The sequence below is a fragment of the Chanodichthys erythropterus genome, chromosome 5 (genome assembly GCF_024489055.1).
Source record: "Chanodichthys erythropterus isolate Z2021 chromosome 5, ASM2448905v1, whole genome shotgun sequence".
Classification (NCBI taxonomy): domain Eukaryota; kingdom Metazoa; phylum Chordata; class Actinopteri; order Cypriniformes; family Xenocyprididae; genus Chanodichthys; species Chanodichthys erythropterus.
In genome coordinates, this window is record NC_090225.1 from 17953111 (window position 1) to 17980926 (window position 27816).

The 27816-nt window shown below is 41.5% G+C and overlaps 2 protein-coding genes across 4 annotated transcripts; one reads left to right on the plus strand and one right to left on the minus strand.

The window, feature by feature from the left end:
- Positions 1–1397: 1397 nt before the first annotated feature.
- wbp1la (WW domain binding protein 1-like a) lies at positions 1398–13255 on the plus strand. Of its 3 annotated transcripts, none has more exons than XM_067386360.1 (4): positions 1398–1594; positions 5619–5721; positions 7209–7370; positions 9782–13255. In XM_067386360.1, exons 1-4 carry the CDS (start codon positions 1445–1447, stop codon positions 10516–10518), a joined length of 1152 nt encoding a protein of 383 aa, XP_067242461.1. In that variant the 5' UTR covers positions 1398–1444; the 3' UTR covers positions 10519–13255. The 3 variants fall into 3 exon arrangements, with proteins under 3 accessions (XP_067242461.1, XP_067242462.1, XP_067242463.1); XM_067386361.1 differs by lacking the exon at positions 1398–1594 and adding an exon at positions 4317–5160; XM_067386362.1 differs by lacking the exons at positions 1398–1594; positions 5619–5721 and adding an exon at positions 5728–7016.
- A 1921-nt stretch (positions 13256–15176) lies between these two features.
- On the minus strand, positions 15177–20366 carry cyp17a1 (cytochrome P450, family 17, subfamily A, polypeptide 1). The gene is made up of 8 exons (XM_067385281.1): positions 20034–20366; positions 19816–19954; positions 19502–19731; positions 16807–16893; positions 16364–16573; positions 16104–16273; positions 15728–15831; positions 15177–15652 (listed from the first exon to the last, which is right to left on the minus strand). The coding sequence occupies exons 1-8, from the start codon at positions 20364–20366 to the stop codon at positions 15369–15371; spliced, it is 1557 nt and encodes a 518-aa protein (XP_067241382.1). The 3' UTR covers positions 15177–15368.
- Between the last annotated feature and the right edge of the window lie 7450 nt (positions 20367–27816).

The window sequence follows — 27816 nt, forward strand, 5'->3', positions numbered from 1 at the left end:
AGCATCTGTCCTAAAGGAATCCCACCAGCAGTTAATGAAAGGCACCTTTTCCCTAGAGGAGGGAAAAAAAGCTAATTTGAAGAAACTCGACCCTACTTTGCAAATCAGTCAGTAGATATCTGATTGTCACTCCAAGAGCTGGGGTCTAATCCTATTGTTTTTTCTATAGGATTACTTGTGCTGGGTACCTCTCCCCCTTTGGCACTGCACGGGAGAATAGACAGATTAAGGGGATTAGCTTGTATCCTCCTAACTTGTCAAGCTGGGATGTAAGGATCCATTGACTTCACTGTTCTGAATGAGAGAAGTGCCTAAAAAAGAGAGAAATGAAAGCCAGTGAACAAGAAAAATTCCTGAAAGAACAATGTGATTTGTTTGCTTTTGTTCCTTTTAACTTGGCTCAGTTCAAAGAGTCTCACCTAAGAAGCTGCAGTCCCAAGTCGGAAAGATATGTCGCAGAAATAAAGCAAGTATGTAAGAGCCCTTGGCTGTCAAAATAACATTTAGCACAAAACAAACAAGTTTACTTGAGAGATTACATTGATTTTGCAGGAATCAGTCATTGTCACTTTCTTGATGATACTCTCGCTGTGTCCGAAACCTGAACCATGCTGCATTCTCGGGCAGAATCTGAAGGTAGGAAGGCATCAAGGCCTGTAGATATCCTAATATCCTAATAAAATGCCTTCATTTGGTGACATTTCTTTATAGATGTACCCTGCGTGTATGGATTGGCACTTGGTGGAGCAGTTGGGGGAAAAAAACGGAAATTCATAGGTTTAGGCTATTTTGCTTGCCTGAAATGTTGCCAGACTGGCTAGTAAGGCTTTTGTACACAGACATGCAAAGAGGATATTAAAATGAAAAGATTGACTTTAGAGAGACACTTAGGAACTAAAATCCAGCTATTTGTTTTTATGTTCCACCCTTTTATTAATTTATAAATTGTCCAGGGCTCTTTTTTTGTATTCTTAATATTTTATATGTAGGATTGTATCCTCCAAAAAAATATGTGGTTAAACTTCAGTCAGTATACTGAAATTAAATTATTAATATTAATACTCATATACATTTATTAATATAAGTATTAATAGATTAATTTAAAAGTATTAGCAAATTAATGTAACAGTCTATCTATCTGCTTGCTTTCTTTTTTGCATAGGGAAATATGTCATTTCCTGCCCCTTTAAATCAAAAGTCAGCTGATTTCTTGATCTCAGCTGGTAAAGAACAACAAAGTCACGCCCTACCGTCTGTTTAGTTCTTGTTAAACGACAGATTAATCAACCAATCGTTGCTACGTTTAACTGTCAAACCAGGAAGTGTTCGCTTAAACTGACCAACAGCAGAAGGGGGCGGGCCTTGAGGAGACTTTCGGAGTTTGTGAGAGAGTTGAAAGAAAGAAGAAAGAGACGTAACTGAAGCTAGCGCGCAGGCTAGCTGAATGTCCTGCCGTGTCGCAGATGTGTCGAAAGCCACGGGAAAGGGCGGAATGTGGGGGGTTGGATATATAAAACTGGGAATGGGGTTGTTTGTAAGTAACGCGGTTATTGGACCGGTCGGCTCGGTGTCAGTGGAGGCAGCGTTGACCGAGGTAAAGACACTATTAGCATCATTAGCCTAGCCGGTAGACTGTGGCTGCGTCTCAAAACCTAGCGAGCTGCCTAGTTAGACAGCATTGTGAGGTTCTTAAGTGCGTCAAATGTTGTAATGGTGCCCAGAATGCTGTCTAATTAGTCAGCTCATTAGGTTTTGCAGCACAGCCTGTGTGCTTGTGTTCACAGCGGTGACAGCAAAGATTACTTAGACTTTCGTGTCTGACATGACACAAACATATTTTACAAGGTTCATAATTGATCTTTTTCGTCCTTTTCTAAATGAAATGAATTAACGTTAGTTTTTATTAAACACAAAGGTTATGAAGTTGACTCCCTGGAGGTCTGATCTGAACAGCTTTAGCTATGTTCTTTATATGGCTTTGAAAGTTAACTTTACTGAATGTGGAGGAATACATATTCATTGTGATCTATGAACTGTAAGTGTCAAGTCATTAGACATCATGACTTTTAGATGTAAACTGTTTTGGTGTTAAATCCTGTAAAAAAAAAAAAAAAATCTAGATTGTGTATAGTAATATAAGATGTTATGAATTTTGGACCCACTGTATTTTAAGTGTTTTTAATATATTAAATGTCCGCTATACACCAATAATTTGATACAATGCACTTATTGTGTACATACATGTCTTTACAACATATTTATATTTAGAAAGTACCAGCATGTAATTACAACTAATTTCTCTAGTTATCTATAATTAAACCCTAAACCACCCTCAAACCTAACCATAACATGAAACCTGTCCTTAAACTTACACAAAGCTGTCCCTAAACAATAGGCACAAAAGTGTTTTGCAATACAACATGAACACCAGAAGTACATTTACCAAACAATTTTATGTATATAAATATTTTGACTGCAAAATTTTATTTCCCTAATCTCAAATTGGCGCCTGTTAAAGAAATGACAAAAAGGAAAGCATTTTAGTTGTTAGTGAATGGCCTTGTCTGCTTTTGAGTAAGTGATCAAGTTTTAAAAGTCTTTATTAAAGTCAACAATTTGCTACCTAATTACCTTCTTTTAGATTCCCATTTAGACAAATTCAAAAACATCTGTAAATAGGATAAAATACTAGGGACAGTTTGTTCCATTTCAATCTTGCTGAGATTACATGTAAATACACAGCCAGATGAATGATTCATAAAGCTTTGTCTAATGTTATTCTTTATGAGTGATGGGTAAATAATTAAAAAGGCTTGTCTATTATTACTGCTGCTGCTGAAGTAAGGTTGTACAATAGGGGATTTTTCAGGCAGGGCCAGGTTTTTTCTGTGTTAGGGTTGTGATCGCTCTGCAATAAACGAATTGTTTAATGACAGTTCGAATTGTACAGTCGACTGTGATTGACACTTTAATGTTGGCTGTCTGGAAAAAAAGCACATATTTAAAAGATTTCACTGGTGATGGGCTGAGGCTGTTTTGACTGTGTTCTCATTCTGGCCTTGACTGTGAAAGGCATGTATGTATGAAGATGCTCTTCTTCTCTCTGTTGTGACAGGTGGTAGATCAAGGTCAGGGAATGAACAAGCAGGGAGTGAGCTGTTTGCTCTCCACAGGTGTTATCTCTGAGGGAATGTAGGTGCCTGAAAGATAGGCTGATCTCAGATCTGCTAACATGACAGAAACCACATGCTTTATGCCTTGCCTGTGAAATGTGGTTTGCAACTTTTGTTGAGTGAAAATTTAGAGTGGGACTTGATTGATTGATATTGGACAATGAAAAGCAGTCTCTACATTGCAACCTTTTTTTTACAAGAGACCCCCATTTTAAATTACACGGTACTGTTCAAAATTTGGATCGGTACGATTTTTAATCTCTTAAGTCTCTTATGTTCACCAAGGCTGCATTTATTTGATCAAAAATACAATAAAAACAGTAATATTGTGAAATATTATTACAATTTAAAATAACGGTTTTATATTTCAGTTTATTTTAAAATGTAATTTATTCCTGTAATGGCAAAGATGAATTTTAGCAGCCATTACTCTCCAGTCTTCAATGTCACATGATATTTTCTTTTTCAGGATTCTTTGAATAGAATGTTCAAATAAACAGCTTTTATTTGAAATAGAAATCTTTTGTATCCTTTGTATTATAAATGTATTTAGTTGTCGTCCTTGCTCAATAAAAGTATTCGTTTCTACCCCACAAAAAAAAAAAAGTTTTGAACAGTTGTGTACATGTCAGGGATGGATAAAACACCAAACGTTAAAAGAGGATTGATTTAGCAGACGTGCATTTTGCACATTTTACACATTTATGAAAGATTATGAAAACGTATTTTTCCTGTGGAATAACATGCACAGTAGAGCACAAAAGTGACGTCCCACATTTTCAATGACATTGTTCCACATTTGTTTTCCCATTCATTTTCTACATAAGGATTTAAAAAAAAAAAAAAAAAAAGTCTAAAGATTGAACCATAAATTGGTAGAAAAGAAACATGAAGGGATACTTCACCCAAAAATGAAAATTGTCATAATTTACTCACCCTTATTTTGTTCCAAACATCTATGACTTTGTTTATTCTGCAAAACACAAAATTTATATATTGAGAAACTTCTGTTTTTGTATCCATGCAATGAAAGTCAGTGGTCACCAAAACGGTTTGGTTACCAACATTTTGCAAAATATCTTACAGGTTTAAATCAAGAAACTCTGTAAACATCATATGTGCCATAATGTGGATTAACCCATACAAACTCATCTCAAACATATGTGTGTCTGTAGAGCATTAGTGCTAACAACACCAAGGTTATGTATTTGATTCCCAGGGATCTTATATCTGGAATTGGATCTGCATTCAATGGAAGTGTCTGCATCAATTATGGTCCATTTGGTTGAAAGCTTTACAAATTATCACTAAAAAAAATAATGATGGTAATCTGGAACCATACCGTTGCTCTCTGTGAGATTATAAATGTGTAATAATTAACTCATTAACCTTCAGCTCAGCTGTTTGCTGACAGTTGCCATCTCCTTTTCTATAAACCTTTTGGCACTATGTCCGTCCTTGGCTTGCACAGGTTTGCAGCACTGAATACGCAGACTTTAGCTTTCTGCTGCTTGTTATTGTTAATCATTATCTCAACAGTGTCAATACCGATGGAATTTCTACACTTGAGTAAAGACTATTGTTCATTTCATTTTCACTATCATTTATTCCTACTGTAGCACAAAGCTTGAGACAACTGTCAGGCTAGCAGTTGTCATTAGTGTCTTTGTGTATGTGAGAGGGAGTGAGGCACAGACCACTTGTCTGTTCATCCTGTTTACTTGCATTCCCTGGCAGCTCTCTCTGGGTCTGAAATGCCATGAGGGAGGCTGTGTATGTATGTGTGTTTAAATCGAGACTCTCTGGCTAATAAAGGGGGCAGTTCATGTCGCACTGTACCATGTGTGGGCGGTGGGTGGCCCAAGCCCGACCTTCCCTCTGTCTCTCTCTTGATCTTTGCAGCCTTGTGTGTAACAAAACTCTGTCTCTGCTGTGTTGATTTTCCTATCAGACGCCTATCATGCCTTTTCTCCTGGGGTTTAGACAGGTAAAACGAGAACACAGGAATCAGCATTTTATTAATTAAATTAGCGAATGTAACTTGATTTGCCTTGCGTACAATATAGTCTGAACACTCAAGGGTTTGCATAGTGATCTGCCTCTCAATTGTATTTATGTGCATTTTATTTGTCTGTATGTAAAAACAGCCTGATGTCACTGTGTTGGGAACATTTATTTACTTATAACAGTGACGTCAGGCTGTCTTTACATACAGGTGATAATAAAAAGCACTTCAATACAATTCAGAGGCAGATCGCTATGCAAGATATGTTCAAAAGAATTAAGAACTGTAACATATTTTATTCTTTTAGCCATATTTTGCATTGAAATTTTTTTTGTTTTGTTTTATTCTTCATGTGCCATAAAAAAAAAAAAAAATGGTGCACAAAGCTCTTCTGATATTTGTGCTGATTACATGCTTATATTTTCTTTTTGTTTTTGCAGAACCGACTGGTTTGTCCAGGGGTGAACAACCAGAGCTACTTCTGTGATTCAGGCCACTGCTGTGGAGAATCTCAGTGTTGCAGCTATTACTACGAGGTGTGGTGTAAGTATCTGAGTCCCTGCTGCCTAAACATGCTCAGGTCAGTTCGCTATAGTGTCTGAAACATCCTCCAGTAGTATTTAGTTACTTCAGGTCTGTATGCAACACACTTATTGGCCTGGATATGGTCGCAATTCCATCACATAGTGTAACATAAAACAATATACATAAGAAGCATCATGCATTAAATATAAAACATAATGTGCATAATGTACATATTAAATATAATCTGCTACAGGCAGACACCTAAAAAAAAAAAAACAATGGCATAAAAACAATTACCATGTATAAGAATAAATAAATAAATAAATAAATGGTACTTTGAAATGATTCAGCATTGAAAACAGTTGTAATAGCATTTAGGGGTGTAACATGCCACCTGCATTTGTTCTCAAGTTGTTTGCAGTAAGCAGCCCAAGCTTATGATGCCAGCAATGGGTTGGACGAGAGGCTACATGCCTTGGGAAAAGACATCCAAGTTGTGGCTCATGTTTGACACCGTAATTGTTTTTGTTACTGTAAATAGAAATGAGATTTAGGTGTTCAATCACACAGCTTACTGGAACCACAGATCTGCAGTAAGTTCAAGCACAAATGTAATTGACCTTAGAGTACAATAGATATGCCAGCTTTTTTTGTCCTAAAGAAATCTTCTTAAGCATCTTTCTCAGTTTTTAATTATGGGTCTGATTTTGTGTCATTGGCTGGCCCTGATCTAGTTGTTGTTCTGCCCTATTCACGCCCGTTGGCAGTGTTCCTGTGTCATCAAATTACCCCTCTCCCTCTGGTGTACCATCTATTTTAATAACTGAGGACGAACCTCATCTCCACGGTAATTGCAGCACATCATCTGCTGAGTCAAGGGGCTGCACTTTGGGTTTTGTACATCATGCCAAATACATGCGACTCGGACAGACACAAATCTAGTGTAACCGGATCAGACCCGATCCTGTAAACAGCTGCCTTAAATTTCTCTATTAGGACAAGTAGACACCCCCCACCCCCTATCTACCAGAAAAGGTCTCTGCTTTATTTGGGGCAAATTTTTACACACTTGGATTTCACATGACATTGACCTGCACGACTCTTACCATTGGCTGATGAGCGTCCCACCCTAATGTCCAGTACATTCTTCTCCTGGGATCTGGTGCCAGATTGTTAGGTTGTTTTTGGAGAAATAAGAAATTTTTTTGTACCACTATGGTAGTATTTTATAGATTTTATAGACTTTCATTTGGCAAAGATGCTTAAAATTGATCAAAATGGACTTTCTATTCATCAGATAATCCTGAAAAAAAGTATTATGATTTCCACAAAAATATTAAAATTTCAACATTGATGATAATGTTTCTTGTCTTCTCAGGCAGCACTGTTGACAACAACTCAAATTAACATGGAAGAGTTGTTATTTATGGTGTGTAGTGCCTGGTTCGAACGTGATGTTCTCATCACTCATTAAAAGTACTGTATTATGTGTGTTCTTTCACCAGGGTTTTGGTTGGTCCTAACGCTCATCACCATGCTGGGCAGCTGTTGTGTGTGTCACCACCGTCGAGCCAAACACAGACTACAGCAACAGCAGCGGCAGCATGAGATCAACCTTATCGCTTACAGAGAAGCCCATAACTACACCTCTCTACCCTTCTACTTCAGTCAGTACCCGCTTCATTCCCCTGTCATTCTTACTCTAATCAATATAATACAATATGAAATCAAAAATAAATAAACCTGTAAAATAAACAGATTTAAACTTTAGATAGCAACTTATTGCTTCTCTAATGCTATTATAGTATTTTTCACAAAGAAAAAAACATGAATAAAGAGGAATTAAATACTGTAATCAACAGTGCACTGGTAAGACGATGCGCTCTATGAATCCTATTTTCTCAAATAAAGACCATTTAACACTTGTTTTACATACAGCACACAGTAAAATTACCAACTGGATATAGCACAGCATAGTTTAAAATCCATTTAAAGTTGCTTGTCCTGTCTGCATCTAAATCCAATGTTAATATTTGCTAGCTATATATGTGCGGGGTATTGAAATCGCTTTTGAATGTGCGCTTACTTTTCGCTTTCGAATTCACGATCACACATGCTTTTTTTATACACTAAAAAAAACTTTAAAAAACTTAAAAAATGTACACAGTAAAATACTTTTCTATTTAAACAGTAATATACCATAAAAACAATGCATTCTGAGTAATATTTGTCATTTTAAGAAAGGCTACTTTCTCAAAAATTACAAATAATATTTACCAGCATGCACTGTAATATACAGAAGTAATATACTGTAAAAACAATGCATTCTGGGTAATATTTGTTGTTTTTGCAAAAGCATCCTAAAGGTTACTTTCTGGAAAATGGTATTTTACTGTGTATTTTTTGTGTAGGGAGTGGAGATACTGACCACACATTTACAAAATAAAGTATTTGTCAATGATTCCCAGGGTCAGTTGCGCACCAAATTCATTTTTCAATAAAAAAGCAAAACAAACAGTGGGGGAGGAGCCACGGTGGCCAAGTAATGTATCGGTGTATGGCTGAACACCATGTAACACTGTTAAACAACTACCGAAGCAAGCCTAGCAGGGAGCCCTTAAAGGGTTAGTTCACCCAAAAATGAAAATGTCATTTATCACTCACCCTCATGCCGTTCCACACCCGTAAGACCTTCGTTCAACTTTTTTTTAAAAAGATGTAATATAAGTCTAAGGTGTCCCCTGAATGTGTCTGTGAAGTTTCAGCTCAAAATACCCCATAGATTTTTTTTAAATTAATTTTTTTAACTGCCACTTTTTAGGCATAGTTAGAAATGAGCCAATTCAGGGTTTGTGGCCCTTTAATTCTCGTGCTCCCCACCCCCGGAGCTCGCGCTTGCTTAAAACAACATAAAAAAGTTCAAACGGCTAATATAACCCTCAAAATGGATTTTCACAAAGTGTTCGTCATGCAGCATGTCTAATCGTGTAAGTACAGTGTTTATTTGGATGTTTACATTGATTCTGAATGAGTTTGAGGCTGTGCTCCATGGCTAACGGCTAATGCTACACTGTTGGAGAGATTTATAAAGAATGAAGTTGTTTATGAATTATACAGACTGCAAGTGTTTAAAAATGAAAATAACAACGGCTCTCTTGTCTCCGTGAATACAGTAATAAACGATGGCAACTTTAACCACATTTAACAGTACATTAGCAACATGCTAACGAAACATTTAGAAAGACAATTTACAAATATCACTAAAAATAATCACTAAAAATATCATGTTATAATGGATCATGTCAGTTATTATTGCGCCATCTGCCAATTTTTTCTATTGTCCTTGCTTGCTTACCTATTCTGATGATTCAGCTGTGCACAGATCCAGACGTTAATACTGGCTGCCCTTGTGTAATGCCTCGATTATGGGCTGGCATATGCAAATATTGGGGGCGTACACCCCGACTGTTATGTAACAGTCTGTGTTATGTTGAGATTCGCCTGTTCTTCGGAGGTCTTTTAAACAAATGAGATTTATATAAGAAGGAGGAAACAATGGAGTTTGAGACTCGCTGTATGTCATTTCCATGTACTGAACTCTTGTTGTTTAACTATGCCGACGTAAATTCAATTTTTGAATCTAGGGCACCTTTAATATTATAAAGTGACGAGAATATTTTTGGTGCGCCAAAAAAACAAAATAATGACTTATATAGTGATTGCCGATTTCAAAACACGTTATGATTCTTCTGTGTCGAATCAAACGCTTTGAAGCTTCCTGAAGCAGTGTTTTGAAATCGGCCATCACTAAATAAGTCGTTATTTTGTTTTTTTTGGCGCACCAAAAATATTTTCGTCACTTTCTAATCTTAATATTGAACCACTGTACTCACATGAACTGATTTAGATGAGTGAGTAATTAAAATTCATTTTTGGGTGAACTAACCTTTTAAATCTGAATCTGAACTGGGAAAATAATCAGTTTTATTATAGAATTAGTAGATCACTGAAAGAAATGTGTGCTTTAGTGGTCAGTCAACAAATGCCGCCAAAATCATCTTCTCTTCCTCTTCTCCAGGGTTCCTGCCTGGCTACCTCTTACCCGCATACGAGGAAGTCGAGAACAGACCTCCGACGCCCCCGCCTCCATACAGTGCCTCCCAGCCAGCCCAGTCCACCAGCACTGACCCCCTGTGCTCTGAACAACCAGATGAGCTCGGTCCTCCATTGCAGTCCAGCCCCGCTGCCCCATCAGCAACTGAGAACTGTTCCCCGGGACCCTGTGTAGAGCAGGCACATTCTCCCACCACACACCGCCCTGCCAGAAATGCCCACAAACCACAGTACCTCAGCCTAGAGGAGGACGGGCAGCTCCAGCAGGTGGCGTGCGCTACCTCACACAGCCCAGTCAAACAAGGCAGCTCCAGTGAGGACCTGACCGAACCTGGAGAAGACTGTTCTCCCGAAAGCAAAGACAAGTCTCCAGGGCGTCACCGGCGCTTTACAGGCGACTCTGGGATTGAGGTATGCGTGTGCAGCCAGGGACCTGGGGACGGAGAGGAAGAGGAGGAGATGAAAGAGCTTGTGGGGCTTATGGATGGAGGGGAGCTTGAGGAGCAGGACTTCTGTGATAGCTGCAATCCCCGTGGCAGCAGCCCTCCTCTGGGTCCCGGAGATGAGGAGCAGGGCCTGGCTGCCTCAGACGTGCCTCTGGAGCACAGAGAGCATCAGCGACCTCCAGTCTGCCTCCATCTGCACACTATCAATGAACAGGACGGTCCACATCATAGCAACAGCACAGACCCCCAGAGTTGAGCACAACCAGTTCCAGCAGAGACTTCCTTTAGACTGCTGTCTCCCTTTACTTTTTTGAGATACATCAGTTTGTACTGTCAGCTATGTCACTTTGTGTGTGTGTGTGCAAGTGAGAGAGAGTTTTAAAAGGGCGTTAATGTGTGAGTCCTCACGGTTTTATGGATTAATAGGGTAATCTATTAAAGACGTTAATGGGTCTGTTGCCTCACAGAGAGGTCACGATCAAAGCCACAGGGGAAATTCTCCAGTTGATAGCCTTATCGAGCTCTGGGTGACATGCCTGTAGATTTAAGGCTTTTTGTTGGCTTTTTGGGGGCTGATTGCCTCCTGATATGAAGCTGGCACTCAAGGTCGGGGAATATTGATTTGTGCCTGGTTTTGCTCCCGAATTCTTACTTTTAATATTCTTTTAAAATATTTAAAGGGATGGGTGACCCAAAAATGAAAGTTCACTCAACTTTGAAACAAATTAAGATGTTTTTAATGAAACCTTAAGAGATTTCACTTGCTCTTTTGAAAGTCCATTCCACCAAAGCTGTGACGCTTCAAAAAGTTAATTAAAAAATTGTAAAATAAATCCATATGCACATACATGGAGCACATCAAATATGGTAAACAGAAGCTGAAACGTACTTCCTTGATATGGGACAACCGATTAAGCTTCAGCAAGAACCAATGAGGTTGTCAAGCAAGTACGCTTGAACTTCTTGTACTGTATGTTAGTTGATCAGTGTTTATATCTGATTAAAAGCCTTAATTAAATCTGTTCATCTTATAAAGTGATTGTCTCTTCAGAAGACTTGGATTAACCGTTCGATTCATGTGGATTTATTTTGCGAGCTCAAAATTTAGGTGGAATGGAGGTGGAGATATTTTTCAGATTTCATTAAACATATCTTAATTTGTGTTTTAAAGGAAAACGAAAGTCTTCTGGGTTTTGACAGACACGAATATCATGTAATTGACAACCTCTTTTTTTTGTTTGGGTGAACTATTCTTTTAAGATTATATTGTGCACAAAAAAATGGAAAAGACAGCCACAGAGCAGTCTGCTAACACTTCAAAGCTTTAATATTTAGTTGTTATTTTTTTGTCTTTATTAAGTGTCCTTTTTTTTTATTTTATTATCTGGAGTATCTGCATGATGCTATTCAGAAAAATGAAGGAAAATTCTAATTGCTTTGTTGTCTTTTTGTATCAATAAGTGAACATGCACCTAGCAGGGTATGGCGGACATTTTGTTTCATCATTTAATGACACATTCGATATTTTGCATGATTATTTGCGGAAACTCAATAGATCCACAAGCATAAACTGAATACATCCACATGCTAGTAATACATTAAGTTCATTATGCAAAGACTCATCAAATGAAGGCTTAAAATACCTTTGTATATAGATCGAACCCAGCTTGTACATTTACAGTAGGTGCCTTTGTTGATTCGAGTAGTTTTCATATGCCTTAAAGAGAACAGTATGAGTGTGTCATAGAATTTCTACATAAAATAATTAAGGGCCAGTATGAGTGAACGTTTTGGTCAATGGTAATTGCTTGTTTGAAAAGTATCACTTGATAAGCCTTCCATATCATTTAAATATGTCTGTTTTTTGCCTTAATTTTTTCTTTCCCATAGTGCTTTTATATTGTTTTTGTATCTTAACACTGTAAGAGAACTCTTGCACCACTAACAGTAACTTATGTATAGGCCTTATTACATAAAATAATCTTTTAATGTGCATTTTATTGTAGCAGATCAGGTAAGGTTACTGTCATGCTAGTGTAGCACTTATGTCAAGTTCATGATGAGATTGAGATTTGTTTTTCTGTGGTGGTGAGACTGTCTAAAGCGGCTCCACTGCATTCCCTAGACTGTGTGTGTGTGTTTGTGTGAGAGAGAGAGAGTGTCATAGTGGATTCCTTTAAGTGGATCGTTCTTCAGACCACTGTGTTTGCTTGACCTTTGGTTTGGATTAGCAGCTAGGCATCCTTTAATAGAGTCTTAGCTTGGGCACAGATGGCTTTTCGGCCCTGTTGATCTCCAGATCAGAGTGTTCCTGTGTAAATGGAGGCTAATTTTCTTTCAAACGTGATGTGGCTGGTAAATTAGGTTCCTAGTGTGTTAGCTGGAAAAACTGGTTTTGGGAGGCAGATTCCAACACAGACATTATGCCTTTGAAAACATTTGTGTAGCAGTGCTGTTGGGCTAATCCAAATATTGAGCGTTCTGAACTATTTAGACCAGTTATATCAAAATATTTGACCGTTTAAGGGGAAACCTTGAAGTTATGAAGTCAGTGAGGAGTTTTAATCGTCTGTCTCGGCAATGATGCTCGTGTTCTTTCTGTAGCTGTAGCCTCCATGGTTTTCTATCCTCCTTTGATGTTTGAGACCAAAGGTATTGATTAAAAGTGGAAAGCTGAGTTACTATGTTGGGTAGCTCACTGTGAATGAGATGTTCATTTTGCCTAAATAAGTTGTCATTGCACTGTTTTGACACTGAGCGGTGAGTTTGTGAGTGCTTGAAGGTGACGAAGGCTTTGCAAGCCAATTGCTTTTTTTTTTCCTAAGCTTTGATTCAAGCCTGGTACTACGTTTTAGTTTTGTATCTGTAGTCACTTTCTTTTTATATAAAACTGTATTTTCTGCATTTTATAAGAAGACTCAACCAAATGAAAGAGTATCAAAGAATGTTCCATATGAATAAAAAAAAGCTGTTAAAGCCAATGAATTTCTGTGAGTGATTCAGTTATTCAGATAACTGTTTTTTTTAGTGGCCTTGGTTTCATAAGAACTTTTACCATTCATTTATCCCATAGGATTTTTTTTTTTTTTTTTTAAGTCTCTGTTAAAGAGTTCTAAACCATGAACCAAGCCAGCCAGCTAAAAGATGAATCACAACATTACAAAATTTGACTTAAAAGGTACAATTTGTGATATTTTTTCCGCTAGAAGCCTATTCAAAACAAAGGCGTAGTTTGATGACGTAAAGTTTTAGAGTGGAAACTTGGGACATGTGGTCTCCATCTCAACGGACGGTGCAAAAGAATAGGGATTGGAGTCTGGAAGAACTCATGTTCGTTTATGCGATTATTAACGTTACTGTAGTATGAAGCAGAGCAGGACCGAGTGTTGTGGGAGCTGAACGAGGAGCTGGAGCGATTGATCAACACACGCCTCACGAGCAGCGGGACTTTTATTATGACACAGTCGCCGGCGCCGCTTCCGCTTTTCCGGTCATTAGTTTACGGGAGCTGTCCTTGTCGACAGAACCAGCGGCAGATGGTAAACAGTAATTATGTTCCATAAATAAGTAACACAATCCACCATAAAACGTGCAATAAGTAAATACGGAACTGCTTGAAGCAAGCTAGTGGTTTGCTGGACGCTAGACTCTACTTACGCATTTGTCCACGGCACTGTTGTCATGTGGTTTCTACGTCAGTAAAGGCGGTAACAAAGGTAACTGCGTCATTGACAGGCGACTGCACTGCCCCGTGTCACTGTTTAGAATGGGAATTTTCTCATGATTTACAAGTAGTTGAAAACATTAGAGATATTGTTAGTAATCAGCTGGCCAAAATATATAACACTAGCCTAGTGGTTTTTGGATATTTTACTGCAAAAATTTTACAAATTGTACCTTTAATTCAAAGAGTATTTGAAAATTGGACAAAAAAAACAAAAGGAACAAGACTCGCTATTTCACTTTAATGAGGGAAAGAATAAACAAACATAATTAAATTAAAAATGGTGGATAAATATAAAATGTTGATGTTTATAGAGACAATGTATATATGTTATATATACGATAATGTAGATTGATTGGCTTGAACGAAAAACATACATTATACCATTGATTAAAGGGTTAGTTCACCCAAAAATTTAAATTCTGTCATTTATTGCTTACCCTCATGCCGTTCCACACCCATAAGACCTTTGTTAATCTTCAGAACACAAATTAAGATATTTTAGTTGAAATCCAATGGCTCCGTGAGGCCTCCATAGGGAGCAATGACACTTCCTCTCTCAAGATCCATAATGGTACTAAAAACATATTTAAATCGGTTCATGTGAGTACAGTGGTTCAAGATTAATATTATAAAGCGACGAGAATATTTCTGGAGCGCCAAAAAAAAACAAAATAATGACATATTTAGTGATAGCCGATTTCAAAACACTGCTTCAGGAAGATTCGGAGCACAAATGAATCGGTGTATCGAATCTGCTGTTCGGAGCGCCAAAGTCACGTGATTTCAGCCGTTGGCGGTTTGACACGCGATCTGAATCATGATTCGATACACGGATTCATTTGTGCTCCGAATCTTCCTGAAGCAGTGTTTTGAAATCGGCCATTACTATGTAAGTTGTTATTTATTTTGTTTTTTTGCTGCACCAAAAATATTCTCGTCACTTTATAATATTAATATTGAACCACTGTACTTACATGAACTGATTTAAATATGTTTTTAGTACCTTTATGGATCTTGAGAGAGGAAGTGTCATTGCTCCCTATGGAGGCCTCACGCAGCCATCGGATTTCAACAAAAATATCTTAATTTGTGTTCCGAAGATGAACGAAGGTCTTACGGGTGTGGAATGGCATGAGGGTGAGTAATAAATGACAGAATTTTAATTTTTGGGTGAACAAACCCTTTAACAACCTCGTAAATCAGTTCCCCTTTGGAGAAAATCGATCGGATTTTTACTTCCAGAACCCATCTGCTACACTTTATTCAATAATGTTGAAGATGGATCTATATATTTTTAGTCATGTTTGATTTGTGATATTTGATAGTAGGCTTCATAAAAAATGTTTACAAATATCAGAGTAGAAAAGACATACATTTATTTAGCAGTGCTGCCTTAGTGGGAATTTTTCCCAGTCTGCTCTTAGTTTAGCAATGACCTTGTATCTCTCAGGTTGAAGAACCACACCAAACTTGCCCTGTAAGTTGGGCAGAGGCTGGCCAGCGGGCATCTCTAGGGTGAACCTTTGCAAAATCCATGACAGGAAGAGGAAGAGTTCCATCTTTGCCAGGGCCTCACCGAGACAAACACGTACCCCTGCGCCGAATGGCAGGTAGCTGGAGGATGAGCAGCACAAACCATCGCCCTCCTCATTCAGAAATCGTCCTGTCAGAAGATTAAGAAGATTTTGGTAACTTTCAAAGACATACACGACTTGTAGATGTCATTGCAGATTCTCACCTGGGTCAAACAGCTCAGGATTCTTCCATTCCTTCTCATCATGATGTAAAGACCACAGATTAATAATGACTCGGGTCCCTTTCTGCACAGTGTATTCTCCCACACTGTACATGAGAGAAGAGAAGACATCAGGACTCTACTCCAGTCTTCAGTGTCACATGATCCTTTAGAAATCATTCTAATACACTTATTTGGTGCTCAGGAAACATTATTATCAATGTTGGAAAATGTAATAATTCATTCCTCAGGATTCTTTTGAACTTTTTATTCATCAAAAGTTTTATTTGATATAGAAATATTTTGTAACAGGGCTTTACTGTTACTTTTAATCAATTTAATGCATCCTTGCTAAATTATTAAATCTTACTGTTAATACCTGGAGTCTTGGAGTGCCACATGAGGGATGAGGAGCGGGGAGACCGGTCGGATCCTCAGGACTTCTCTTATAGTGGCCTCTAGGTAAGGCAAATTCCCTCTATCACCGAGCTGAGGTTGTCTGTCTTTTCCAATCTTATTGTCTAGCTCCTCCTGAATCTTTTTCTGCACCTAATGTCAAATGCAATGTTTCATTACAAGAAAATATTAACTGATTCAGTACAAGCCAGCTCAGCTGTGTCTGTGAGCAGCTTTACTTACCTGTGGATTATGGATAAGGTAAGCTATTGACCATTTCAGTACAGTGGTCGTGGTTTCCACCCCTGCTCCGAAGATGTCCCCCACAGTCATGAGCAGGTGGTCTTCAGTTAAACCAACATCTTGAGTGCTGGAGTTGTTATTCTCTGAACTGCGTTTGGCCCTCAGAAGCGCATCCAAGAGGTCCCGCTGGGCGTTATCACTGTAATCCACCTGTAGAGGGAGACAAATCCGAGGGAATTAAGCGAGGCTTTCTCTCTAAATGGACTTGAATTAAAACTGCTGTTTGTCGAGTCTGCACTAATTACAAACACGAGGAGTTGACATATCCTGGTGTCACATGCATCTAAAACGGTTTCATAATTATTATTCAAGCAGCTTTTATGATCTCATGTTAGTTACAGACTACACTGAATATTTACTTTTCTTCTGTATTTTATGTTTACCTTGTGTTCCTCGTATTTCTTTTGAAGCAGTTTGTCTCTGATGGAAACACACTGTCTTAAGATTCTGAGGTCTTTATTTGGGAATATCTTGGAGGAAGGAATACATAGTTATTAGAATTCAAAACATAACACAAAATTATTTTTTAATAAGTCTCAGTTAACAAATCAGTTACGACATAGGACAGTGTCATAACTGGCATTGATGGTTCCATGAAGAACCTTTAACACCCATGGAACATTCCCATTCCACAAAAGGTTCTTTATAGTATAATATGTATAATATTTTTTGTGCAACAATAAATAAATAAATAAATAACGACTTTCGGAGCGCCAAAGTCACATGATTTCAGCAGCTTGGCGGTTTGACGCGCGAACCGAATCATGATAGGCCAATTGACCTTTCGCCGGGAGTTTGATTGACAAGCGATCTAACCAATCAGAACGCCGCATCCGCCATTTTGTCCGTCAAAGCAGCCAGTAGTTAAAAGATTAACCTCGGTGGAGTAAAACTTGAAAAATGGTGTATATTGACGTCTTTCCGTGTTTGAAACAACATTCATTCTCATGTTCATGGACTAATAGGAAGAGATGATCGTTTTTTACGAGCGGTTGAGCTGAGGATCTACAGCAATCTGTCACGACCATGGTCACGACACATTAAAGAGCAACAAAACGGTTTTTATTGTTTGAAATTATTTAATAACTACACGGTTTGAAAGCTGGGACTTTGTTTAATATCATAAGTAACCTACTCTGTCTTGTCTGTCGATGTGTGTTCAGTATCCTCTTTGTTCCGCGATGTATTTTTCACTGCGTGTGGAGTGACAGCGCCACGGCTTGTCGGACAAAGCAACAGTAACTAAGGGGGGCGGGGCTCGGCGAAAGGCTAATTTCACACTTCTGGGTTTTTGGCTTCCGGAACGATCCACGCAGTGTAAAAGTTTTTCCGGTTACAGTGATAGAGATAGCCTCGATCAGAACCAGCTCGGGAATCAAAGTCGTTTTACGAATTAAATGTCATGAAAATGTTTGAACTTTCTTGGTGAATTATTGGTGAGACTACAGAGCTCTCATTAAGAGCTAAATTTAATTAATAATTTGAAGTGATGGCGGTTAAACTGGTTATATTCTTCGTGCCTGTTTGGCGCGGCTGTGCATTATCGCGCTCCATGTGCTGTACAGACGGTGCCTGCGTCTCAAAGTGCTAACTGTGTGTAATAAAATAGTAAATAGTAGTCTATGTGTAATATTCAGTGCTATTTAGGGTGGATAGTATGCACTTTGGGAGTAAAGAGTGCTTTTAGCGACGTGCTGGGGAAATTATCAGCTGGAAGCTCCCTTATCACGCAAGATGATTCATGAAAGAGGACCACTCGCACCCTGATATTCCTGGATATAAACCTTACAGTCTATGATATAAACACTTCAGTCTCTCACTCATTTTCCAGTCGTCATCTTAAAGTGTGTATTATGCGCAGTATTATTGTGCTGTTGCAACATTAATGCAAAGACTGATAGTTGTACAATGTGGTGTTGGAAATTAATTATGTCTTAGTTTAATCATTTTAATCGATCAGGATTAGTTATAACATATGCTTGAATGTGGGATGATGCCATATGATATCACATGCTATATATTTTTAAAACATATTAAACTCACGACAATATGTATCTCGATTTTATATCCCCCATTAAAGTATATATTGGGAGTTATTTTTTTAATTAATAAATTATATAAATAATGTTCGTCGTAGGTAATACTATTGGGGGAATTGCTGAATGAGCTGCGTAGCCTTTACTGTATGACAGCTGGTAATATAAATCCACCTGCCGGTAAAATCGAGCAACGGTCTTAGCGGCCGTACAAGCTACAAACCAGTAGAAAATAATTTCTTTGTAGATTATACAAAAGCGACTTGGAAAACAGACAAAACAGAAAAGGTAAGAAGCGATATTTGAGAAAAGAGCATATCAATCTAATAGCCGTAGAAGCATAGCGGAACTAACTTTACCCTGCGTCACGTGATTTCCGATTCTTGTGAAAAAGGCATATTCTACACGCTGATTCCTAAGGCTCCGAAGCTTCATGAAGCAGTGTTTTGAAATCGGCCATCACTACAAGTCGTTATTTTGTTTTTTTGGCGCACCAAAAATATTCTCGTCACTTTAATATTATTATTGAACCACTGTACTCACATGAACTGATTTAAATATGTTTTTAGTACATTAATGGATCTTGAGAGAGGAAATGGCATTGCTGGCTATGCAGGCCTCACTGAGCCATCGGATTTCAACAAAAATATCTTAATTTCCGAAGATGAACGTCTTATGGGTGTGGAACGAGATGAGGGTGAGTAATACGTGACATTATTTTCATTTTTGGGTGAATTAACCCTTTAAGAACTGTTGTTTGGGGAACGGTTTTCAATGGCATTGCAAGTAATTGCAGCAGATCAGCATATTAGAATGATTTCTGAAGGATCATGTGACACTGAAGACTGGAGTAATGATGCTAAAAATTCAGCCTTGCCATAACAGGAGTAAATTATATATTAAATATTAAAACAGAAAACAATTATTTTACATTGTAATAATACTTGCAGCCTTGGTGAGACTTCTTTCAAAAACTTTACCGACCCCAAACTTTTGAACTGTAGTGTAAATCTAACATTCTTTTAGCTATAATAAATCTCACCTGCATCCATGGGAAAATATCCACCAAGCTGTCCTTAGCGACTGTATCTACGATGCCCTGGCTGTACTGGAGCATGGACTCAAACTCAGCATCCCCACGTTTGTATGAGGAGTTGAAACACAAAGCACACACCACGTTTGTGACGGCACGCGTCAGCTCCGGTGCCAGATCCACAGCTCTGTTCTGGGTTTCAGTCAACACATCACACATAGAGCTTACCTCCCTGCAAACTTTAGGTAAAGAAGAAGCAGAATTGAGTAGCAGGTTCTGTGTAATCTACCTTCTTTACATATTTGTGTTGCGGTGATACTCACTTATCTTCTCAATAGAAACTGAACCTTCACCAAACATGCAAAGAGCTCCATGCACCAATTTCCGATGGAACTTCCATGTGGGACTGTAGTCAGCAAATGCTATATCTTTCCCATCTCGAGTTAACAAGTCTGTTGTAACCTGAAGACAATTATAAAAAGCCTCATTAAGAAACACTTCTTATTAGTGAAATTCAGTTCTGGTGAAAGTGATTACTTACAGTTCGTGGCCTCCCTGCAAATATTTTTCCTTTTTTGATCAGGACCTCTTTTGCATGATGGTGGTTGTTCACGATAAGGATTTTGTGGGAGCCCATCATGAGGGAATAAAGATCTCCGTATTTCTTCTGCAGTTGTTGAAAGAAGATGTGTGGAGGAAGGTCGCTCACTAGGCTGAGGAGACTCCCAATGATGGGCAATGAGGGGAGGCTTGGAGGAGATCTGTCGCCTGGCACAAGTCCATTCATCTTCCTTTTGAAATACAGCGCAGCCAGAGTTAGTGCAGATAACAGACATGAACAGAGAAGCCATGACAGGATGAGTGGTTCAGACATTGTCAGCTACATTCAAAAGTGTCCAGCAGCTCTTAAAAAACCCAGCTCCAAAACAGCACTGCCCGTATGAGCAAGCTGACAGGAGACTTTTATGCAAAATCTTCAATGCCACCTCCTTGACTCTGAAATAGTTTAGCTTCAACTATCTAAGTATCAAGGCTGTTTTCAACAAAGATGTTGATTGGTTCGCCATATTCAAAGATGCATAAAAGTGTGAGCACAGCTGATATTTTACTCTTTAATGGGTTATTATTTTCCTACTATTTAACCTTTCTCTTCAACTTTTAGCTTAACTTTGTAGGTTTGCAGAAATAGCATTTGATTGCAATTATTTCTGCATTATTTAATATTGTGGATTTGATAAATGTGAAGGGATGGATTCTGGAATCCACTGCCCCTTCAATACATGCAAACCCGATTCCAAAAAAGTTGGGACACTGTACAAATTGTGAATAAAAACAGAATGCAATGATGTGGAAGTTTCAAATATTTTATTCAGAATACAACATAGATGACATATCAAATGTTTAAACTGAGAACATTTTAAAGAATCATTTTAAGGGAAAAATAAGTTGATTTTAAATTTCATGGCATCAACACATCTCAAAAAAGTTTACCACTGTGTGGCATCCCGTTTTCTTTTTATAACAGTCTGCAAATGTCTGGGGACTGTTGTCCCATTCATGTCTAATACAGGCTTCTAGTTGCTCAACTGTCTTAGGTCTTCTTTGTCACATCTTCCTCTTTATGATGCGCCAAATGTTTTCTATGGCTGAAAGATCTGGACTGCAGGCTGGCCATTTCAGTAGCCGTATCCTTCTACGCAGACATGATGTTGTAATTGATGCAGTAGGTGGTCTGGCATTGTCATGTTGGAAAATGCAAGGTCTTCCCTGAAAGAGACAACATCTGGATGGGAGCATATGTTGTTCTAGAACTTGGACCTTTCAGCATTGATGGTGCCTTTCCAGATGTGTAAGCTGCCCATGTCACACGCACTCATGCAACCCCATACCATCAGAGATGCAGGCTTCTGAACTGAGCACTGATAACAACTTGGGTTGTCCTTGTCCTCTTTAGTCCGGATGACATGGCATCCCAGTTTTCCAAAAAGAACTTCATTTCATCTGACCACAGAACAGTTTTCCACTTTGCCACATTTTAAATGAGTTTTGGCCCAGAGAAAACGCCTGCGCTTCTGGATCATGGTTAGATATGGCTTCTTTTTTGACCTATAGAGTTTTAGCCAGCAACGGCGAACGGCACGGTGGATTGTGTTTACCGGCAATGTTTTCTGGAAGTATTCCTGAGCCCATATTGTGATTTCCATTACAGTAGCATTCCTGTATGTGATGCAGTGCCGTCTAAGGGCCCGAAGATCACGGGCATCCAGTATAGTTTTCCGGCCTTGACCCTTACGCACAGAGATTGTTCCAGATTCTCTGAATCTTTGGATGATATTTGTGGCGAGGGGGGCGTGGTTCAGCGAGGTCTGCGGCGGGAGAGAGCATCGGGAGATCTTTGGTGAGTGAGCGAGTTAAATGTAAATCACGAACACCTGTTTCTCATTTCAGTAATTGGCGCGGAGACAGGTTAAAACGCCGCGAGAAGCAGGAGTCGGGGAGAGAGAGGGGAACTGCTGACTGAGCAGCTGGTGCACGACTAACTGGAGTGAAGCCCATTGTGGATTGTACAGCCGTGACCAGGAGTGAAGCCCTTTGTGGATTGTAGATGCCGTGACTGGAGTGAAGCCCTTTGTGGATTATTTTATTTGCTGTTGTGCCTTGCACAGTTTTTGTTGGACGTTTCTAATTCTTGTAATAAAGCTCAGTCAGCAGTTGAACGCCGACCCTGTCCCCTTCCTTCCTACACATAAGAGCGTTAGTTATATTACACTGGTGCCGAAACCCGGGAAGGAAGCTGGGTGGCCGCTGCCATGCAATCTTCGTCCTCCCCATCGACATTTGCGGAAGTCATCGCGTCCCTCGCGGTCCTGCATCAGGAACAACATCGAGCCCTGCTGGACCTGCGCACCGACCAAGAACGTCGCTTCCAAGCCATCGTGCAGGCCCAGCAGGAGGACCGCGAGAGGTTCCGGAGCTGGATTGACCGGGAGGTTCACCAGGAGACCATCGGGCAGCCGGCTGCGCCTACCCACCTGCCATTGAACAAAATGGGGCCGTCGGACGACCCCGAGGCCTTCCTCGACTTATTTGAGCGGTCAGCCGAGGCAAGTGGCTGGCCGCGGGACCAATGGGCCATGAGGCTGGTCCCCCTCCTCTCGGGGGAATCGCAGGTGGCGGCGCAGCAGCTGCCAGCAGAGAACCTCCTGGTCTTTGACGACCTTCGGCGGGCCATCGTTCAGCGGGTCGGCCGGACCCCAGAGCAACATCGTCAACGCTTCCGCTCCCTGGACCTGGGTGAGTCCGGCCGGCCCTTCGTGTTGGCCCAACAGCTCCGGGACTCGTGCCGCAAATGGCTACTGGCTGAGGGAAGCGACGTGGACCGGATTATCGATCGCGTGGTACTGGAGCAGTTTATCACTCGGCTCCCCAAGAAAACAGCCGAGTGGGTCCAGTGCCACCGCCCCACGTCGCTGGACTCAGCCATCGAACTGGCGGAGGACCACATGGTGGCGTGCCAAGGGGTCGGCGAACCCCTACCTTCCGCCTCTCTCTCTCCTTCTTTTAATTCCCCCTCTCTCTCTAAACCTGTCCCTCTACCCAGGTCTCGTCCGCCCGGCCCACCACGTGTTCCGCCCCGGGGCGGGGCGGAACGGAACAGGGCCCGTATTATGGACCAAGAGCCCTGCCCAGGGGGCGGGACTCCCTGCTGCCGGGCCGGACTCCGCTCCTGCTTCTCCCCTCTCTCCGCGTCAACCATTTAACCCGCTCCCTGCCACAAGAGCGGCGGGCAGGTCTGGGCCGGCCTGTTGGCGTTGCGGGGACCCGGAGCACTTTGTGGACAGGTGTCCAGTGATGGAGGTTGGGACGTTGATCCGGGTCCCGGACGATCCGCAGGCTGCCCCCGGTCAAGCTGGCGAGTACCAAATACCTGTGAGTGTCAAGGGGGGTACCTATCAGGCTTTGGTGGACTCAGGATGTAACCAAACCTCGGTGCATCAAAGCCTGATTTCGTCCGGGGCATTGGATACAGGCCGCTTGGTTAAGGTGAGGTGTGTGCACGGGGATGTGGTGAAATATCCGTTAGTGCCCGTCGTTATTCAATTTAGGGGTCAAAAGCATAGGGTGGAGGTGGCAGTTAATCCGCACCTCCGGCATCCGATAATTTTGGGGACGAATTGGCCTGCATTTAATAAATTATTGGGGTGTTTATGCTCGGATGCCTCTTGGGGGAAAAAATCGCGGGATAAGGAGGTGCGAGTGCAGGCGGGAGAGACTGATCAGGGACCGGTGAGTTCAGCTTCAGGGGAACAGAGCGAAATTGGAAGACTTATTCTTTCGGATCGCGATGACTTTCCCCTGGAGCAGTCTCACGATGAGACGCTAAAAACGCGTTTGAAAAGGTCAGCACCATCGATGGTCAGCCTCTCCAGCCTGGGCGTCCACTTTCTTATCCGTATTTTGCGATCATAAAAGATAGGTTGTATCGAGTGACCCAAGACACTCAGACAAAAGAAGATACGACCCAATTATTAGTTCCAAGGAGCCGCAGGGAAATGCTTTTCCACGCGGCTCATTCTAATCCGATGGCTGGGCATTTAGGACAAACGGCAACACTAAATCGTCTCATGACCCGATTCTTTTGGCCGGGCATTCACGAGAATGTGCGCAGGTGGTGCGCGTCTTGTCGGGAATGTCAGTTGGTTAACCCACCGGCCACCCCAAAAGCGCCGTTGCGCCCCCTCCCATTAATGCAGGTCCCCTTCGAAAGAATTGGTATGGACCTCATCGGGCCATTAGAGCGGTCAGCAAGAGGGCATCGCTTTGCATTAGTCATTGTGGATTATGCAACGCGATATCCTGAAGCAGTGCCACTCCGCAACATTTCTGCTAAGAGTGTTGCGGATGCACTGTTTAGTTTAATCTCCCGAGTGGGGGTTCCGAAAGAAATCCTCACTGATCAAGGCACGGCGTTTATGTCACGCACGTTACGCGAACTTTACGAATTGTTGGGCATTAAATCCGTGCGTACCAGCGTCTTTCACCCACAAACGGACGGCCTGGTCGAACGGTTTAATCGCACGCTTAAATCCATGATTCGTAAATTCGTTCAAGAAGACGCCAAAAATTGGGATAAGTGGTTAGAACCTCTGTTATTTGCAGTGCGAGAGGTCCCGCAAGCCTCCACGGGGTTTTCCCCCTTCGAGCTTCTCTTTGGACGCCAGCCCCGGGGGTATTAGACGTCCTAAGAGAGACTTGGGAGGACGGACCATCTCAGGCCAAAAATGAAATTCAGTATGTGCTGGACTTGAGAGCAAAACTCCACACGTTGGGGCGGCTGTCTATGGAGAATTTGTTACAAGCCCAGCACAGACAGAGCCAGCTGTATAACAGGGGAGCTAACTTGCGCAAATTTTCACCGGGAGATAAAGTACTTGTATTGCTTCCCACTTCAAGCTCGAAATTACTTGCAAAGTGGCAAGGACCGTTTGTGGTGACACGGCAAGTCGGTGAGCTCGATTATGAGGTTGTGCGTTCCGATAGGAGAGGAGCACGTCAGATTTACCACCTCAATCTCCTTAAAAAATGGAATGAGGCGGAATCAGTGATGCTGGCGACGGTGATTAGCGGAGAGGATGATCTCGGGCCAGAGGCGAATGTCAAAAAACAGTCCCTCGCTCTGGCCCCAGGGGGAGATCACCTCTCGCCCTCACAGCTCACTGATTTATCCAAGTTACAAGCAGAGTTTGCAGACGTGTTTTCTCCCCTACCGGGCCGTACAAACCTCATTCAGCACCACATCGAGACAGAGCCGGGCGTGGTGGTTCGCAGCCGGCCGTATAGATTGCCTGAACACAAGAAAAATGTAGTGCAGGCAGAATTAGAAGCTATGCTTGAAATGGGAGTAATAGAAGAGTCCAGCAGTAACTGGGCGAGCCCGATAGTTTTGGTTCCCAAGACGGACGGTTCAGTTCGGTTCTGTGTGGACTATCGCAAGGTGAACGCAGTGTCGAAATTCGACGCGTATCCAATGCCTCGGATGGACGAGTTGCTTGACCGGCTAGGTACGGCTCGATTTTATTCGACACTGGACTTAACGAAAGGGTATTGGCAGATCCCCTTGTCGCCATTATCCAAAGAAAAGACGGCTTTCACGACGCCGTTTGGATTACACCAATTCGTCACCCTTCCGTTCGGGTTGTTCGGGGCACCGGCTACCTTTCAGCGTCTCATGGATAAAATTTTGCGGCCCCATGGTGCATATGCTGCTGCCTATCTGGACGATATTATTATCTTCAGTAATGACTGGCAGCGGCATATGCAGCATTTGAGGGCCGTCCTGAGATCGCTGAGGGGGCCGGGCTCACGGCCAACCCGAAGAAGTGTGCGATTGGGCGCGTGGAAGTAAGGTATCTGGGCTTCCACTTGGGGCATGGACAGGTGCGTCCCCAAATTGATAAGACGGCAGCGATTGCGACCTGTCCGCGCCCCAAGACCAAAAAGGAGGTTAGACAGTTCCTCGGGCTGGCGGGATATTATAGGAGGTTTGTTCCTAATTATTCGGCCCTCACCAGCTCGTTGACTGATCTAACCAAAAAGGATGCGCCAGATACGGTCCAGTGGACGGAGCTGTGCCAGCAGGCCTTCACCCAGGTGAAGGCTGCTCTATGTGGCGGGCCATTGCTTCACTCTCCTGATTTTTCTCTCCCTTTTCTGTTGCAGACTGACGCGTCGGACAGGGGGCTGGGTGCTGTCCTGTCCCAGGAGATAGAGGGTGAGGAACGGCCGGTGCTGTACATTAGCCGTAAGCTCTCAAAGAGAGAAGCTAAGTACAGCACCGTTGAGAAAGAGTGTTTGGCTATTAGATGGGCCGTCCTCACCCTCCGCTATTATCTCCTGGGGCGGGAATTCACTCTCTGTTCGGACCACGCTCCCCTGCAGTGGCTCCACCGCATGAAGGATACCAATGCGCGGATCACTCGTTGGTATCTGGCATTACAGCCTTTTAAGTTCAAGGTGGTCCACAGGCCGGGTGTTCAGATGGCTGTGGCCGATTTCCTCTCCAGAAATGGGGGGGGGGGGCTGCAGGCCGGACGGCTCCCCGGCCTGAGTCGGGCGGTGGGGGTATGTGGCGAGGGGGGCGTGGTTCAGCGAGGTCTGCGGCGGGAGAGAGCATCGGGAGATCTTTGGTGAGTGAGCGAGTTAAATGTAAATCACGAACACCTGTTTCTCATTTCAGTAATTGGCGCGGAGACAGGTTAAAACGCCGCGAGAAGCAGGAGTCGGGGAGAGAGAGGGGAACTGCTGACTGAGCAGCTGGTGCACGACTAACTGGAGTGAAGCCCATTGTGGATTGTACAGCCGTGACCAGGAGTGAAGCCCTTTGTGGATTGTAGATGCCGTGACTGGAGTGAAGCCCTTTGTGGATTATTTTATTTGCTGTTGTGCCTTGCACAGTTTTTGTTGGACGTTTCTAATTCTTGTAATAAAGCTCAGTCAGCAGTTGAACGCCGACCCTGTCCCCTTCCTTCCTACACATAAGAGCGTTAGTTATATTACAATATTATGCACTGTAGATGATGATGATAACTTCAAACTCTTTGCAGTTTTTCTCGGAGAAACTCCTTTCTGATATTGCTCCACTATTTTTCGCCGCAGCATTGGGGGAATTGGTGATCCTCTGCCCATCTTGACTTCTGAAAGACACTGCCACTCTGAGAGGCTCTTTTTATACCCAACCATGTTGCCAATTGACCTAATAAGTTGCAAATTGGTCCTCCAGCTGTTCCTTATATGTACATTTAACTTTTCCGGCCTCTTATTGCTACCTGTCCCAACTTTTTTGGAATGTGTAGCTCTCATGAAATCCAAAATGAGCCAATATTTGGCATGACATTTCAAAATGTCTCACTTTCAACATTTGATATGTTATCTATATTCTATTGTGAATAAAGTATAACTTTATGAGATTTGTAAATTATTGCATTCCTTTTTATTCACAATTTGTACAGTGTCACAACTTTTTTGGAATCGGGTTTGTATCTTTTAAGTTATTAATCAACATTTATATTTCTGTTAAATAATTTGAATGACTTCTTCAATGTATGTTAAAGCATCTGTTTTCCTTTGTAACTTTCACTGAGAGAAAAGAACATGTTATCAGTATGATTTGTTAAAGTTTACTGCTCAGAGCAGAGCTCAGATCAACTTCAACCTTGAAGAAGCTGTGAATCATGTATCTGTGTATGTGCGCTGTTTTGTGCAGGTCCCTTTGTACTGGACAACTGGCATTCTGCTTAAGACCAGCAGATGCTATGTTATGACCC

Excerpts from the sequence above, each read along its gene's own strand:
- wbp1la (XM_067386360.1), top strand. The coding sequence starts at position 1,445 with ATGTCCTGCCGTGTCGCAGATGTGTCGAAAGCCACGGGAAAGGGCGGA. Across the intron at positions 1,595-5,618 it reads TGGAGGCAGCGTTGACCGAG|AACCGACTGGTTTGTCCAGG; the intron begins GTAAAGACACTA and ends TTGTTTTTGCAG. Across the intron at positions 5,722-7,208 it reads CTATTACTACGAGGTGTGGT|GGTTTTGGTTGGTCCTAACG; the intron begins GTAAGTATCTGA and ends TTCTTTCACCAG.
- cyp17a1 (XM_067385281.1), bottom strand. The coding sequence starts at position 20,366 with ATGTCTGAACCACTCATCCTGTCATGGCTTCTCTGTTCATGTCTGTTA. Across the intron at positions 16,574-16,806 it reads AGAAATACGAGGAACACAAG|GTGGATTACAGTGATAACGC; the intron begins GTAAACATAAAA and ends CTCCCTCTACAG. Across the intron at positions 16,274-16,363 it reads ACCTTATCCATAATCCACAG|GTGCAGAAAAAGATTCAGGA; the intron begins GTAAGTAAAGCT and ends ATTTGACATTAG.